The sequence below is a fragment of the Mustela lutreola genome, chromosome 4 (assembly GCF_030435805.1).
Source record: "Mustela lutreola isolate mMusLut2 chromosome 4, mMusLut2.pri, whole genome shotgun sequence".
NCBI classification, from domain to species: domain Eukaryota; kingdom Metazoa; phylum Chordata; class Mammalia; order Carnivora; family Mustelidae; genus Mustela; species Mustela lutreola.
Genome location: NC_081293.1, coordinates 77,182,130 through 77,196,073, shown reverse-complemented (window position 1 = coordinate 77,196,073; position 13,944 = coordinate 77,182,130). Strand labels below are relative to the sequence as shown.

Sequence of the window (13,944 nt, the reverse complement as noted above, 5' to 3'; positions counted from 1 at the left end):
AGTTGGGGGGAGGTGGTGAAGGGATGGGAGGCTTCAACAGAGTTCTCACATGTTAGGGAGGGCCTACAAGGTGCCGGGGTGGAGTCCTTGCCCTTATGGCTTGATCGGTATCGTCTTTAGGTCAGGCATTAACGTCAAGATAGTTGGGAGATTCTTGGTGGGGTATTATGATCCGGCTATCATTTACATTCCCTTCTACCTCAGTCTCCTCCAGTTTATGGTGGGAGGGGGACATTAGGGCTTCAGGAACCGAGAGTTATTTGCCTCTGGAAATTTGTGCTATTGATAAGGTAACCTCCCTTCCTGTTTAGGTCTCTAGGACATCTGTAGAGCAAGGGAGATTCCTGTTCTGCAGGATTGCGATCCCTGCAAGTTAACTATTTATCGTTTTATGGCAATCAGGGGTGCCTGAGGAATGCTACACATATGGAGGGGAGCAGGTGAAGAGGGGGTGCAAGGCGCCAGCTTTTACTTTGTCCTCAGCCAGCCTCCTGCTCCCTCATCAATAGTCACAAAAGCTCTGTATTAAAACATGTTGAACATGCTTGGAGGGTACAGCTGACCCCCATGGCATTTTCGGATTTAGTAATTTTTATTTTGCCCTCATGTGGTTCCTCTCAGATTCAATGAAATTTCGTGGCACCTAGATCCGAATGGTTCCAAAGGCCGTGGGTGAACCTAGACAGTACCAGTGTCTCTCTGTATCCATATGACTTTGTAGTCCTCTGGTGATCTGAGTGTAATCAGTAATGCCTATGGCATAGAAAATTTAATTCTTTGTGAAAAATGGCCATCAAGTGAAAGAAATAATTTTAACAAAATACGAAAATATGTTTAACTTGTGGTATGAGGATATACACAGGAAACACGTGATTTCCTATGAAAATGTGATGCAGAAAAAGGCACCTGAATAAACATCTCAGTAATCTCAATTTGAGGGACTCAGGGATGTTAGCCTCAGGAGTGTGTTACCCACCTTTCCGTGCATGAAGGAAAGCATTGTAATGAAGATGGCTGCCTAGGGGACCTGAGGGAAGGCTCACAATGCGCAGGAAGGTGGAAAGACAGAAGGCTTTAGATGGCCACACAAGGAACTGTTGGGTTTAAATAGCTGACTTTGGTAATACAAAGAATTAGAAATCTTAGTTCATGATCTTGCTTGTCACAAAATGAAAGTGCATGTGTGAGTTTCACATGGCTGTGTCATAAAAGTGATGTTCAGGGAAATATGTTGCCTTAACTTCACATTTCTCTTGTTGTTTATTCTTCTTCTGGGGGGTGAGTTACGCACCTTGTGATTTCAGGAGCATTTTAAACCCAGAAGCACTTACAACACCCCTTCGACCTTGACTTTATCCAGTGTGGCCTTCTTGGTATTTCTTGCTTCAGTTCTAACACTTCTGCCCATTCTCACCTTCGGACTTTCCTCATCTCTGGCCTGGATGATAAGAACAGCCTCCTAATTGATCCATTTGTCCTAAGATTCCTTACTCAGACTCCCCTACACACTGCTACCAGGATTCTTTCCCAAAAACAAAACAAAACAAAACAAACCTTAACGATAATCTCTTCATACAGCAAATCCACTTCTAGAAGATTCTCCTCACACATAAGGGTATGGATGTATGTATCCAAACATTTGTTCCCATTTTATTTGTGACAAAACAGTTGGGTGACTTAAGTGTCTATCATATGGAAAAAATGACATTTTTTCTAATGCCTACCTAATATACCAGAAATCAGCAAACTTTTTCTGTAAAGAGCTAAATAGTCATATTTTAGGGGTTTCATGCTATATGATCTCTGCCATGATTACTTGACTCTGCTCTTACATCAGGAAAGCAGCCACAATGATGGGCGCCTTTGGGTAGCTCAGTTGGTTAAGCCTCTGACTCTTGGTTTCAACTCAGGTCATGATCTTGGGATGGTGGGATCTAGCCCCACATCGGGGTCTGTGATTGGCATGGAGTCTGCTTAGGATTCTCTCTCTCACTCTGCCCCTCCCTTGTGTGGACTCATGCATTCTCTCTCTCTCTCTCTCTCTCTCTTTCTCTAAAACAAATAAATAAATCAAATCTTAATGAAAAAACAAAAAAGTGGCCAAAAAGATGATCCATAAAATAATGAGCATGACTGTGTTCCAATAAAACTTTATTTGCAAAAACAGAGACATGCTGATTTGGCCCCTGGGCCTGAAGGCTGCCAATCCCTGGCATAGATTACAGTATGTATATTAAGGATAATAAGATAGGGGCACCTGGGTGGCCCAGTTGGTTAAGCAACTTCCTTTGGCTCATGTCATGATCCTGGAGTCCTGGGATTGAGTCCCACATCAGGCTCACAGCTCCATGGGGAGTCTGCTTCTCCCTCTGACCTTCTCCCATCTCATGCTCTCTTTCACACTCTCTCTCTCAAATAAAATCTTTAAATTGAAATTCATGAGATAAATCTGCATGTGCTGGCAGGGAAGGATATCAACAATATACTCGGGCAAAATCGTATGCTACTAATATATCCTATGTTTGTCATTTTATCTTTCTTGGTGTTTCTATCTTTGTTAAAAAGATAAATGTCCATATTTATCTTTGTATATTTATCTATATACCTATATCCATATCTCTCTATATTTATTATATAGAGAGAGATATATACAAACAGATACAGGGAGACAGAGACAGATGCAAGCAAAGGAATAAATAGATAAAATAGATGGTACAGTATGCACAAAAAAGAAAAAGTCCAGAAGAATATACACCAAATAGTACTAGGAGCTCTTCTGAGAGAGGATAGGTAGGAAGGCAAGGAAATCCTCCATTTTCTTATACTTGTGTATTGTTTAAACATCCACCTGGCTATGTATTATATTTACATTACAGAAAAATACTGAAATGATGAGTCATCTGAAATCTGAGCCTTTCTCTCCACTAGTAAAACACCTCCTGTTGTTTTGCATTGTCTATAGGATAAACTGTAAGCAATTTACTATGATCTGCCCTGGCACCTGCTCTGGTCTCCTCTCAAATCATCCTGCCTGCTCTGCAAGCCCCCTTACTCCCCACAGCACACTGGGCCGTTTTTTTTGTGACTCCCTCTCTGCACACATGATGCTTCCTTTTCTCTCTAGTCGGCTCCTTCTTAGCTTCTCCTGCTCCCCCTTTCCTGCTCAGGGGGCAGGGGAGGGCAGTTTTTAGTGCAAGACAGGTGAGTGCTCTTCTTCCTATCCATCACCGCCCCAGCTAGACGTCCCTTTCTTTTCTCCTCTATCGCATCTTTCCTGTCTCCTACAGGCAAAAGTTGCCCCCAACATTTTAATATGTGACTCTTTCCATTTTCATATCCCCGGTTAGCCTGGGTTTCATCAGGCGGCCTACTGTCTTGTCATTTCTGATTCTCCATGCTCAGCACAGAGCCTAGCACAAAGTAAAGACTCATTAAACCTACACACATAGTTTAAGAATCTTAAGGTTACAATGGGGAGATTTTTACACTGAAATTTTAAAATGTTCAGTGAAGTCTAGAACAGAGACTCGTATGGAAAAATGTTTTAAATATCCCCATATTATTCATATTGTTCATATTATTCATTAATGATCTGTAGGAGAAGGGTGCACATGTGGGTCTGCTTTCTTGTTTGTGGACTGGGTGTTTTCAGCATCATCTAAGTAGCCAACACAAACATTGTAAGTCAAATAGCCCAGTCTGAGATGTTGATTTATAGCTATATTCACAGTGAATGTATTCAGCTGTAGTAATAGAATACCCTGTTAATGGGCTAGATAATGAGTGCTTACTTGTCTCAAATATGAAGTCTATAGGAAAGCAGGTGTGGATTTTTAATGACCAGCTCAATGCTGGCATCAGGGGCAAATGTCCTTTTTCATCTTTAAACTTTTTAAAAAATATTTATCTATTTGACAGAGACACAGCGAGAGAGGGAACACAAGCAGGGGGAGTAGGAGAGGGAGAAGCAGGCTTCCCAAGGAGCAGAGAGCCCGATGGAGGGCTCATTCCCAGGACGCTGGGATCATGACCTGAGCCAAAGGCAGACACTTAACGACTGAGCTACCCAGGCGCCCCTCATCTTTACATGTACTATTTCTTAGCACATTGGCTTCCATCCCATTCTTTTTGCTTCATTGTTGTGGGCTTGATCAGCACCACAGAGAATCATGTCCATATTTGAGGCAGAAATGAAAGAATAGGAGCAAAAGTCCTCTGTTCTTGGTCTTCAAATTCTGAAAGAGAAGTCTTGACTAGCACTCTTTCCCTTACATTTTTTTTCCATCTTTTTTTTTAAATAAACATGTAATGTATTTTTATCCCCAGGGGTACAGGTCTGTGAATCGCCAGGTTTACACACTTCACAGCACTCACCATAGCACATACCCTCCCCAATGTCCATAACCCCACCCCCCTTCTCCCAACCCCCCTCCCCCCAGCAACTCTCAGTTTTTTGTGTGAGATTAAGAGTCACTTATGGTTTGTCTCACTCCTGATCCCATCTCGTTTCATTTATTCTTCTCCTACCCCCTTAGTCCCCCACGTTTCATCTCTACTTCCTCATATCAGGGAGATCCTATGATAGTTGTCTTTCTCCAATTGACTTATTTCACTAAGCATGATAACCTCTAGTTCCATCCACGTCGTCACAAATGGCAAGATTTCATTTTCTTTTGATGGCTGCATAATATATATGCCACATCTTTTTTTTAAAGATTTTTATTTATTTATTTGACAGACAGATCACAAGTAGGCAGAGAGGCAGGCAGAGAGAGAGAGGAGGAAGCAGGCTCCCCACTGAGCAGAGAGCCCGATGCGGGGCTCGATTCCAGGAAGCTGGGATCATGACCTGAGCCGAAGGCAGAGGCTTTAACCCACTGAGATACCCAGGTGCCCCACCTCATCTTCTTTATCCATTCATCTGTGATGGACATCTAAGTTCTTTCCATAGTTTGGCTATTGTAGACATTGCTATAAACATTTGGGTGCACATACCCCTTCGGATCACTACGTTTGTATCTTTAGGGTATATACCCAGAAGTGCAATTGCTGGGTCATAGGGTAGTTCTATTTTCAACTTGTTGAGGAACCTCCATGCTGTTTTCCAGAGTGGTTGCACTAGCTTGCATTCCCACCAACAGTGTAGGAGGGTTCCCCTTTCTCCGGATCCTCCCCAGCATCTGTCATTTCCTGACTTGTTAATTTTAGCCAATTTAGAAATGGGAATTATCTGATCCCTGCCTTGTCAGATATTCCTACTGATAAAAAGGATCAGGAAGGCTTTCCCTTCACAGAAAAAAAGGACAGCGTTACCACTCAGGCATTTCCTGATAGCTGCTCAGGGGTGGAGAGAGGGAGGGATTTGGGGAAGGGAAAATGTATTCCTTAAACCTGAGTGTGCAATAGTTCTGGAATCCTTCCTATCATTGGAGAGAGAATCAAGCTTCATGGGGCCAAAAAGGGGGGGGGGGGGCATCTGAAAGTAAAAGCCAAAAACCTCACCTGTATTCTTCATATGAATTCTGTCCTTCTGGAGCTTTACTGAATTGAAACTTGGCAATAATTACTATTTGATATTTCTTCCTTATCTGACAGCCTCCTTTGTGTGTTCCAATTTGGGAGCATCCCTAGGTGAGTTTAAAAAAGAATTTAGATCAGTTTTGCAAATTGCTAAAATATCAAACAGTAAATTTATCTCTGACAATCCCATTAATAATCCAGGAACACTTTTATATTTATTATTCAAGAAGGAGTTTCAAGCTTAAAATTTTTCCTACATACTTCTCCAAGCATATTTGAACCTCAGCCTTGCACAATTAAATATCAGTCTCTGAAAAGTACTTATTTGGAAAACCCCAGGTACCCTTTTACTGTGTAAGACAGTCAGCTTTCTAGAAGATGAAGGACGATCTATGAAACCAAATAAGATTTCTACCTAGATGGGAGGGATTTTTGCAACTTTCAAACCTTACGCAAAAGGATTCTGCTATGAAAAAAAGGCTTAAAAACACATATTATCTTTCATAGTATGAACGAAGAAGTGTCCCAAATCTCCTTAAACAGAAAATTCAATTCGATTTTAGCTCATATCTAGAACTTCGCAGATGTCTGCACAGAGTCCCCGCTGCAGTCGTTCCCCTTAACCACCACCACCACCACCACCACCACCACCACCACCACCCCCTGCCGCCTGTGTAACCATGGCAATACCTGGAGCACATTTGCTCAAGATTTCTGTGTTCTGGTTCCAGGTGGAAGAAAGCATGGGGTGTTGTAATGGGCTTTTGTAAATGACAAATCGTGGACTAGATCATGTTATGGGACGAATTAACATGCAGCATATTGCAACACTCAGAGTGTTATCCATGGAAAATGGAGCGGAGAACTGGATTATCCCAGAGCAGAATTTGAGGAGAAGCGGCCTGAGGTTTAATGCTGCTGCTGTTAGTAAGCGCAGAAGGGGGTGGGGAGTTTTTCGTTCAGTAGAGGTGAGTGTGTAAGAAGGGAAATTTGTAGGAAAGATTGAGCTAGGGAGGGTGCCTGTTGTAGCTTCTCAACCCTAAGAGGCTTTTTAACTTGCAGAGGTATTTGTAGACCTCGTGTCCTAGCATACATGTTGTATGCATGTTGTAGTTCCAGAAGTCTGATCAGTTTTAAACAAAACTGTGTGTGCTTGTTTAGTTTGTGCGCTTGTTTATTTGTTTGCCCATTCATTTGGTTTGCATTGTCTTCTCTGTTGAAAAAGGCACTAGGTGATGTTTGGCCTCTGTGGAGATTACTCCTCTTCCCTCTATAATAGCATAGTAGAGTGGCTGAAAGCAGAGACCATGGAGCCAGACTGCCTGGGTTTAGGTCTCAGTATTCTCATCTGTAAAATGGGGATAAAAATAATTTCTACCTTATAAAGTTGTTACAAAAGAGTACATGAATTAGTGATTTTAAAGTCCTTAAAACAGTACCTAAAACAAAATATCCTGGGGCTTTCTGAGTGGCTCAGTCAGTTAAGTATCCAACTTTTAATCTCAGCGCAGGTCTTGATATCAGGGTCATGACATCAAGCCCTGTGTCATCGCTGAGCATGGAGGCTACTTAAGATTCTCCCTTTTGGGGGGTGCCTGGGTGGCTCAGTGTGTTGAGCCTCTGTCTTCAGCTCGGTTCATGATCTCAGAGTCCTGGGATTGAGCCCCACATTGGTCTTTCTGCTCAGCAGGGGACCCGCTTCCCTCTCTCTCTCCCTGCCTCTCTGCCTGCTTGTGACCTGTTTCCCTGTCAGGTAAATAAATAAAATTTTAAAACAAAAAAAATATTCTCCCTCTCCCTCTGCCCTTCCCACCTCTCCCCCACCACCGTTCACTTGTGCTCTATCTCTTTAAAAAAAATTGTCTTAAGTAAAATTATTGCCTGTTATTAAGGAGATAATAATATAAAGGATTGCTCAGTATACGCTTATCTCTGTTAACATTGCTACTCAGAATGAGATGAACATCTGCCAAGCCTAAGTGGGACCTTCAGTTGTTCTGCTAAAGCTGCATTTCCTCATCCTTCAGAATCCGTTAAATTTCAAGTAATCTGTATTACACACTTTCCCATTAATAGGTTACCATGTGAATAAGTCGAATGCAGTCTTCAAGCTGAAACAAGGAAAAGAAACTGTGGATATTGGAAGTGGAATTTCCATACCGGAATTACCCGGGTGAGTGAGGACCTGTGGCGCCTGTTGCTAGTGAGGTGATTGGTGCCTTTTGCATTATGAAATATTTTTAGGCATCTTTTAAAATGCCCTATAGTGGGGTGCCTGGGTGGCTAAGTGGGTTAAAAAGCCTCTGCCTTCAGCTCAGGTCATGAACCCAGGGTCCTGGAATCGAGCCCTGCATGGGGCTCTCTGCTCAAAGGTGAGCCTGCTTCCTCCTCTCTCCCAAGGATTCTTGGATCTGCATATGCAAGTACCATAAATCACACCTCCAGTTTTTGTTTTTCCACATAAATTCCTCCTTTGCCACACTTTTAAAAATAGACTTCTCTTTCCTATATATGAAATCTAATTGCTGCCCAACCCCATCTTAGATTTCTATCTTTCTTCTAGAATTCCCAGTTACTGGAATTCTAGAACACTGTGATCTCAAATCTGATGATAAATTTTTCTCCAAATGTCCTTCCCTCCCTTTGCTAACAATGAGATGCCTCAGTTATTTTCAACACCGGTTTTATTAACTTCCTTTTTTTATTAACTTCCTTTTTTCTCTTTAAACTCTGAAATATCAAATTATAAACCTTTATGCCTTTCCTCAACTACATTATTTCAGAGCTGATGCCTCCTTTTACACAAAGTATTAATTATTATCCCTTCTAAAATCTAGCACACCTTACTCGGGAGTATTGTAACATGAAGATTTAAAAAGCTAAAAACAAGCCAAAAGACTACTAAGATGATCTCACTCTGCTTCTGTAAATGCTTTTTTTTATACTCCTGACTTGTGTACTTAGCTGTTGCCGGGACCAGGAACAATGTCTGGTTTCTAGTAGTTGTTCACTAGGTATCTGTTGAGAGACTGAATGTGAATTTTAGTAAGAGGCAGGCACTGTCTTCTCTGTGCCCTTCACAGTAACTCCTACAAGGGTTCCCCCTTTCCTAAGACCAGAGACACACAGGATCTTGGTTCCTGAGTGTCCCAGTTAGCCTTGTCCAGGTTCTCATCAAGCAGCATCTTCTGTCTTCCCCACAAATGCTACGAAATTCCAGTCCCAAGCCTCTGCTCATAATCTTTCAGTTTCTGTCAAGCATTTAAAGATGAATAAATATGAAGGTCAGTAAGGGTTCCAGAATGATGTTGAGTAATTCTTTAGAGATCATGTAGTAAATTGAAACAGAGAGGTGGGAACTAAACTATGAAAACAGGAGACCAAGCCTGAGAGCGAGAGCTCTAAGTGTGAAACTGTTCCTCCACACACGGGGAAACCGGTGTGCCCAGAAAATCCCGTTAGCGTTGGCATCCGGATTGTTGTGTGCGGGTACAGAGGGAAGCAAGCAGAAGTTTACAGTCTGCTAAAATAACAAAGCAAATTAATTTTGAGCGACAAAGACCTGTTAGCTTTCCATCCAGTTTCATCTTTCCCCTGATATTCCAGTAGACATAGCTGTCTACTAATTTTTCTTTTCATCCGACTTCCTCTTTCTTGTCTGTCATGGGCTTACAGCATTCTGAGTCCCAAAGTCGTCTTCAGCAGCACTCTAAAGATCCTTTCTTCTCTGCTCCCTATTCTCCCCAACCCCTTAACTTTTTCCTCCCAAGTTTTTAAAGTCATATTTTTTGTAAAGTGCTAGAAGTACTTAGGTTTATAACTACGTTTCTTCCTGGGTCTGGTACCATAGTTTTTAATGTTTATGTGTTTTTTCTAAACCAGTGGGTTAGAAGAAATTTGCATTTGAGAGTTTCTTTATTTGGGGAGATTGGCCTGAAGCCTAAGAATTAACACTACAACCATACTAATAACATTGAGATTTATATAGTACTAAATTTTGGATTTCTTTATAGAAGATCTCTGGAAAATTCATGACAGAGGAGCGAAATGCCAGGAAATCTGAGCTGAAAATTAAAGGCAAGTCCAAGTTTTTGATTTTAAGATTAGAAGCCTTGGAATAAGAACGCGAGTATTGGAAGTGGGACCACACTAGTTCACACTAAATGTGAGAAAACTAACACTGGAGTGCATTCCGAAGCATATAGCCCAAATGGGAAAGTTCTCTTCCATAATGGAGATCTTATGTAGGACCAAGATATTCCAGCTTTGAAGTTGCCTTTTAATTCTTCTGAGGTACACAGTAAGGGAGGCATTGTAGATAGGTCTCAGGCATTTGAGAGACTCTGTGCATACAATGCAGGGGAAGGTTCCTTCTACCAAATGGTAAACCACAGTGGGTGTCAGAGAACATTCATAGTGGAGAAACTGTGAATCTACTCTATAGATTCTGTATCTCTAGACAGGAAAAGTCTCTAGAAATTGGGTTCTCAGCAAGTGTGCCTTAGACATTACTGAATTTGGAAATTCCTCCCCAGGAATGGAGAACTCACAAAACACTAGCATACTCAAGCCAGAGAGAAAATCCATAAATGCAACGAATGTGGAAAGTCCTTCTGCCAGAAGTCTATCCTCCTAATACATCAGCATATTCATTCGAAGGACAAACCAGGGAATACAGGGAATCTGGCTCTAGAAATGGAGACCGCACAGTACAACAGAAAACTCCCACCAGAGAGGAAACCTATGAATGTAAAGAGTGTAAAAAAACTTTCTATCACCTGTCATCTCTTAGTAGACATTTGAGGACTCATGCAGGGGAGAAACCCTACGAATGTAATCAGTGTGAGAAATCCTTCTGCCAGAAGCCACACCTTGTAGAACATCAGAAAACACACACAGGAGAGAAACCCTTGGAGTGTGATGAATGTGGGAAGTTCTTCTATGTTAAGGCATACCTCATGGTACATCAGAAAACACACACAGGGGAGAAACTGTATGAATGTAAGGAATGTAGGAAATCCTTTTCCCAGAAATCACACCTCACAGTACATCAGAGAACACATACGGGGGAGAAACCTTACAAATGTAAGGAATGTGGGAAACTCTTCTCTAGAAATTCACACCTCAAAACTCATCAGAGAACTCACACAGGAGAGAAACCCTATGGATGTAAGGAATGTGGGAAATGCTTCTACCAGAAGTCAGCCCTCACAGTACATCAGCGAACTCACACGGGAGAAACCCTTTGAATGTAATAAATGTGGAAAAAACTGTTACTATAAATCAGACCTCAAGAAACATCAGAGAAAACACACAGGGGAGAAGCCCTACGAATGTCATGAATGTGGTAAATCTTTCTCCGTGAATTCAGTCCTCAGATTACATCAAAGGATGCACACAGGAGAGAAACCCTATGAATGTAAGGAATGTGGGAAATCCTTCTCTCAGAAGTCACATTTTATCATACATGAGAGAAAACACACAGGGGAGAAACCCTATGAGTGTCAGGAGTGTAGGAAAACTTTTATTCAGAAATCAAAACTTACCACACATCAGAAGACACACACAGAAGGAAACAGCTGAAAAATACTATGTATTGGGAACTTCTTTTGGAATTCATCCTTTAGAATAATTGGATAATTCACACAAGACAAAAAACTTAGGAATATTATCTATCTCAGAAAATTTTGGTCACAGTCTGCCTTGACAGAAAACAAAAGACACAGAAATTCTTTAAATCTATAAGGGAGAGATTTTGACAGCATGTCAGACTTAACTAAGTACCAGACAACCGACAAATTATAAAATCTGAGGGAGACCATTCGTTCAGAAGTCCTAGTAGATTGCACAACACAGAAATCACATGAGAGAAATCCTATAAAAACAAATGAGTATCAGGAAGTTTTCTGACAAGGCAGCCATCGGTAGATGCCAAAGCTCACCTGAGATGCTCCTATCAGTCCCCTTCCTGAGCATTCCGAAACCGCTGACACCAGGTGCACTTGGAGCACTCAGAGGCGTAACTGCATAGACCGCCTGTATCGAGAAGTGCTGCTTCCGTGAACTGCAGATCCACGATGCCAGGCTAGAACCTTTGCAAGCATTCCAGATATGTGCAAGTTTCTTGACAAAAATTCAAGGAGAATCTGTACTGAGTGGGGTTAACAGATACGCCAGAAGTCATGTTGCAGCAATTAGATTCTGAGGGGTTTTCTTTGCTTTTTGAGTTTTCTTTGTTTTGTTTTTTTTTTTTTTTAAAGAAACCTACCAATGTCCAGACATTTTAAGCTTTTTTGTTTTTTAAAGATTTTATTTATTTAACAGACAGAGATCACAAGTAGGTGGAGAGGCAGACAGAGAGGAGGAAGCAGGTTTCCCACTGAGCAGAGAGCCCCATGTATGGCTCGATCCCAGGACCCTGGGACCATGACCTGAGCCGAAGGCAGAGGCTTTAACCCACTGAGCCACCCAGGCGTCCCCATTTTAAGCTTTTTAAAAAGGACAAACACATTGAAAAAACCAGGTGACATCCTTGCACACATATGAAGAATCCTTTAGTATGTAGAACTAATGTGAGTCAGCGCACTGCAAGACAGGCTGTGGATGTTTATGTGCACGTGGATCCATCCGTATTTGTACATAAGGAAATATGTAGCTTTGGTTCAGTAGTTTTCACGAATGTGAACATACTTCACATTATGTCTGGGCAGTGACTCCTCCTGTTACTCTAATGTGTATTTTAAGTGTAATGTTCTTTTAAAATTGTAACGTTTCTTTTTCTCCTATTTTTTTGTATTTTTTAATGAATATAGACGTTACTGAACCAATTGTTAAGAAAGGTCAGTGAATTTTACATTAGGGGCACATTTATTCATAAGAAAAGACAAATTATTTTTAAAAACAGCTAAAAACAATGCTATGTAAAGTAGTAGTATCTATCTTACTGTTGATATTTTAGCGGGGTGCAGAGCTATCTGCATTAGAATTTTGTATGTTTTAAGAATGTTCTTCACTGCCTTTTTCTTCAGAGTAGAAGCAACATTGTAGTGGTTAAGAGTGGGAACTCCAAACTCTTTTGGCCACAGCTCAAATTCCAGCATGGGGCATGCCACTTAACCTCTCTGTGCCTCTGTTTCCTTTTCTATAAAAGAGAAGTGATAATGATGGGATTGCTTTGAGGTATAAATGAGTTAATATTTTTAGAGCACTTAGAATAGTGTCTGAGACACAAGAAAAGCACATGTTAGATATTATTATCATTATAATTTGTATTTCTTCAATAATGTTGGAGAAAAAAAAGTTTGCTACCAGCATTCACCACTCACATTATTGCTGTAGTGCCTTGGTTTGGCTTGGTTGTGCCTTTTCCCACAAGTGACTCAGATATTCAGATGGGACCCAAAACCTGTTTCTGTAGCCTACAAGCCAAGAGTGGTTTTGCATTTCTAAGTGGTGGAAGCAAATAAAGAATATTTTGTGACATGTGAAATTATATTCAAATTTCAGTGTCCATAAATAAAGTTTTAGAACACTATTAGAACACTAATAAATATCATTTGTCTCTTTTTTTTTTTTAAAGATTGTATTTATTTATTTGACAGAAAGAGATCACAAGTAGGCACAGAGGCAGGCAGAGAGAGAGAGAGGCAGGCAGACAGACAGAAAGGGGAGGAAGCAGGCTCCCTGCTGAGCAGAGAGCCTGATGTGGAACTCGATCCCAGGACCCTGAGATCACGACCGGAGCCGAAGGCAGTGACTTAACCCACTGAGCCACCCAGGTGCCCCCTCATTTGTCTCTTTTGCCTGAGGCTGCCTTCAACACTACAAGAGAAGTGTTGAGTAGTTCTGACAGAGACCATATGGCTCACAGAGCCTACCCAGCTACTGTCTGGCACTTTACAAAATTAAGTTTTTCTGTTACTTAGAGCTGAAAACACCACAATCAATGTATATGATGTACTTTTTTGTATGTTACGTTTCAGAAATGATGCAGACAGCAATTTGTGACTGGGTGGTTTTGTGCAGTGTATTTATTTTGTACATTGTATTTATATTTTAAACGCCTAAGCATTTGAATTTTTTCAAATAAGTGTTTTTTATTTGTTGAACTCTTATAAAATTGAAACATTTTCTGATGGAATGTAGCGGTACATGTATAAAATAAGCATTGTCTAAATTAAATCAAATTGTTAATTGGTCCTTACTTAAAAAACACTCCCTTATTTTCTTTCAAGTCAACGGCCAGTGTTCCCTATATCATTTTATAATTTTCTCACTATCCCATGAACATCTTTGTCATACTTAACTAGCATAATCTAGTAACAAAAACCTTATAATACCCAACTCCACCAGCTCCATTACTAGTAACATACATTACGAGTATTACTAGAGTACTGGCAGCATTATTTTATTGCCTAAACTTCC

General features: G+C 40.9%; 2 protein-coding genes across 2 annotated transcripts in view; both read left to right on the top strand.

The window, feature by feature from the left end:
• LOC131830132 (uncharacterized) overlaps positions 1 to 9,617 on the top strand; it is a 59,529-nt gene extending 49,912 nt beyond the window's left edge. Inside the window, exons 6-7 of the mRNA XM_059172510.1 lie at positions 7,597 to 7,693; positions 9,534 to 9,617. Of these exons, the coding sequence (XP_059028493.1) occupies positions 7,597 to 7,693; positions 9,534 to 9,555 (119 nt within the window). The 3' untranslated portion in view covers positions 9,556 to 9,617. The remainder of the gene's footprint in view (positions 1 to 7,596; positions 7,694 to 9,533) is intronic.
• Positions 9,618 to 9,722: 105 nt separating this feature from the next.
• LOC131830066 (zinc finger protein 25-like) lies at positions 9,723 to 13,092 on the top strand. Its single transcript, XM_059172473.1, is given in 2 exon segments — positions 9,723 to 10,756; positions 10,758 to 13,092. Coding segments are annotated over 2 exon segments (993 nt in total). The 5' UTR covers positions 9,723 to 10,109; the 3' UTR covers positions 11,104 to 13,092.
• The last annotated feature ends 852 nt before the right edge of the window (positions 13,093 to 13,944 follow it).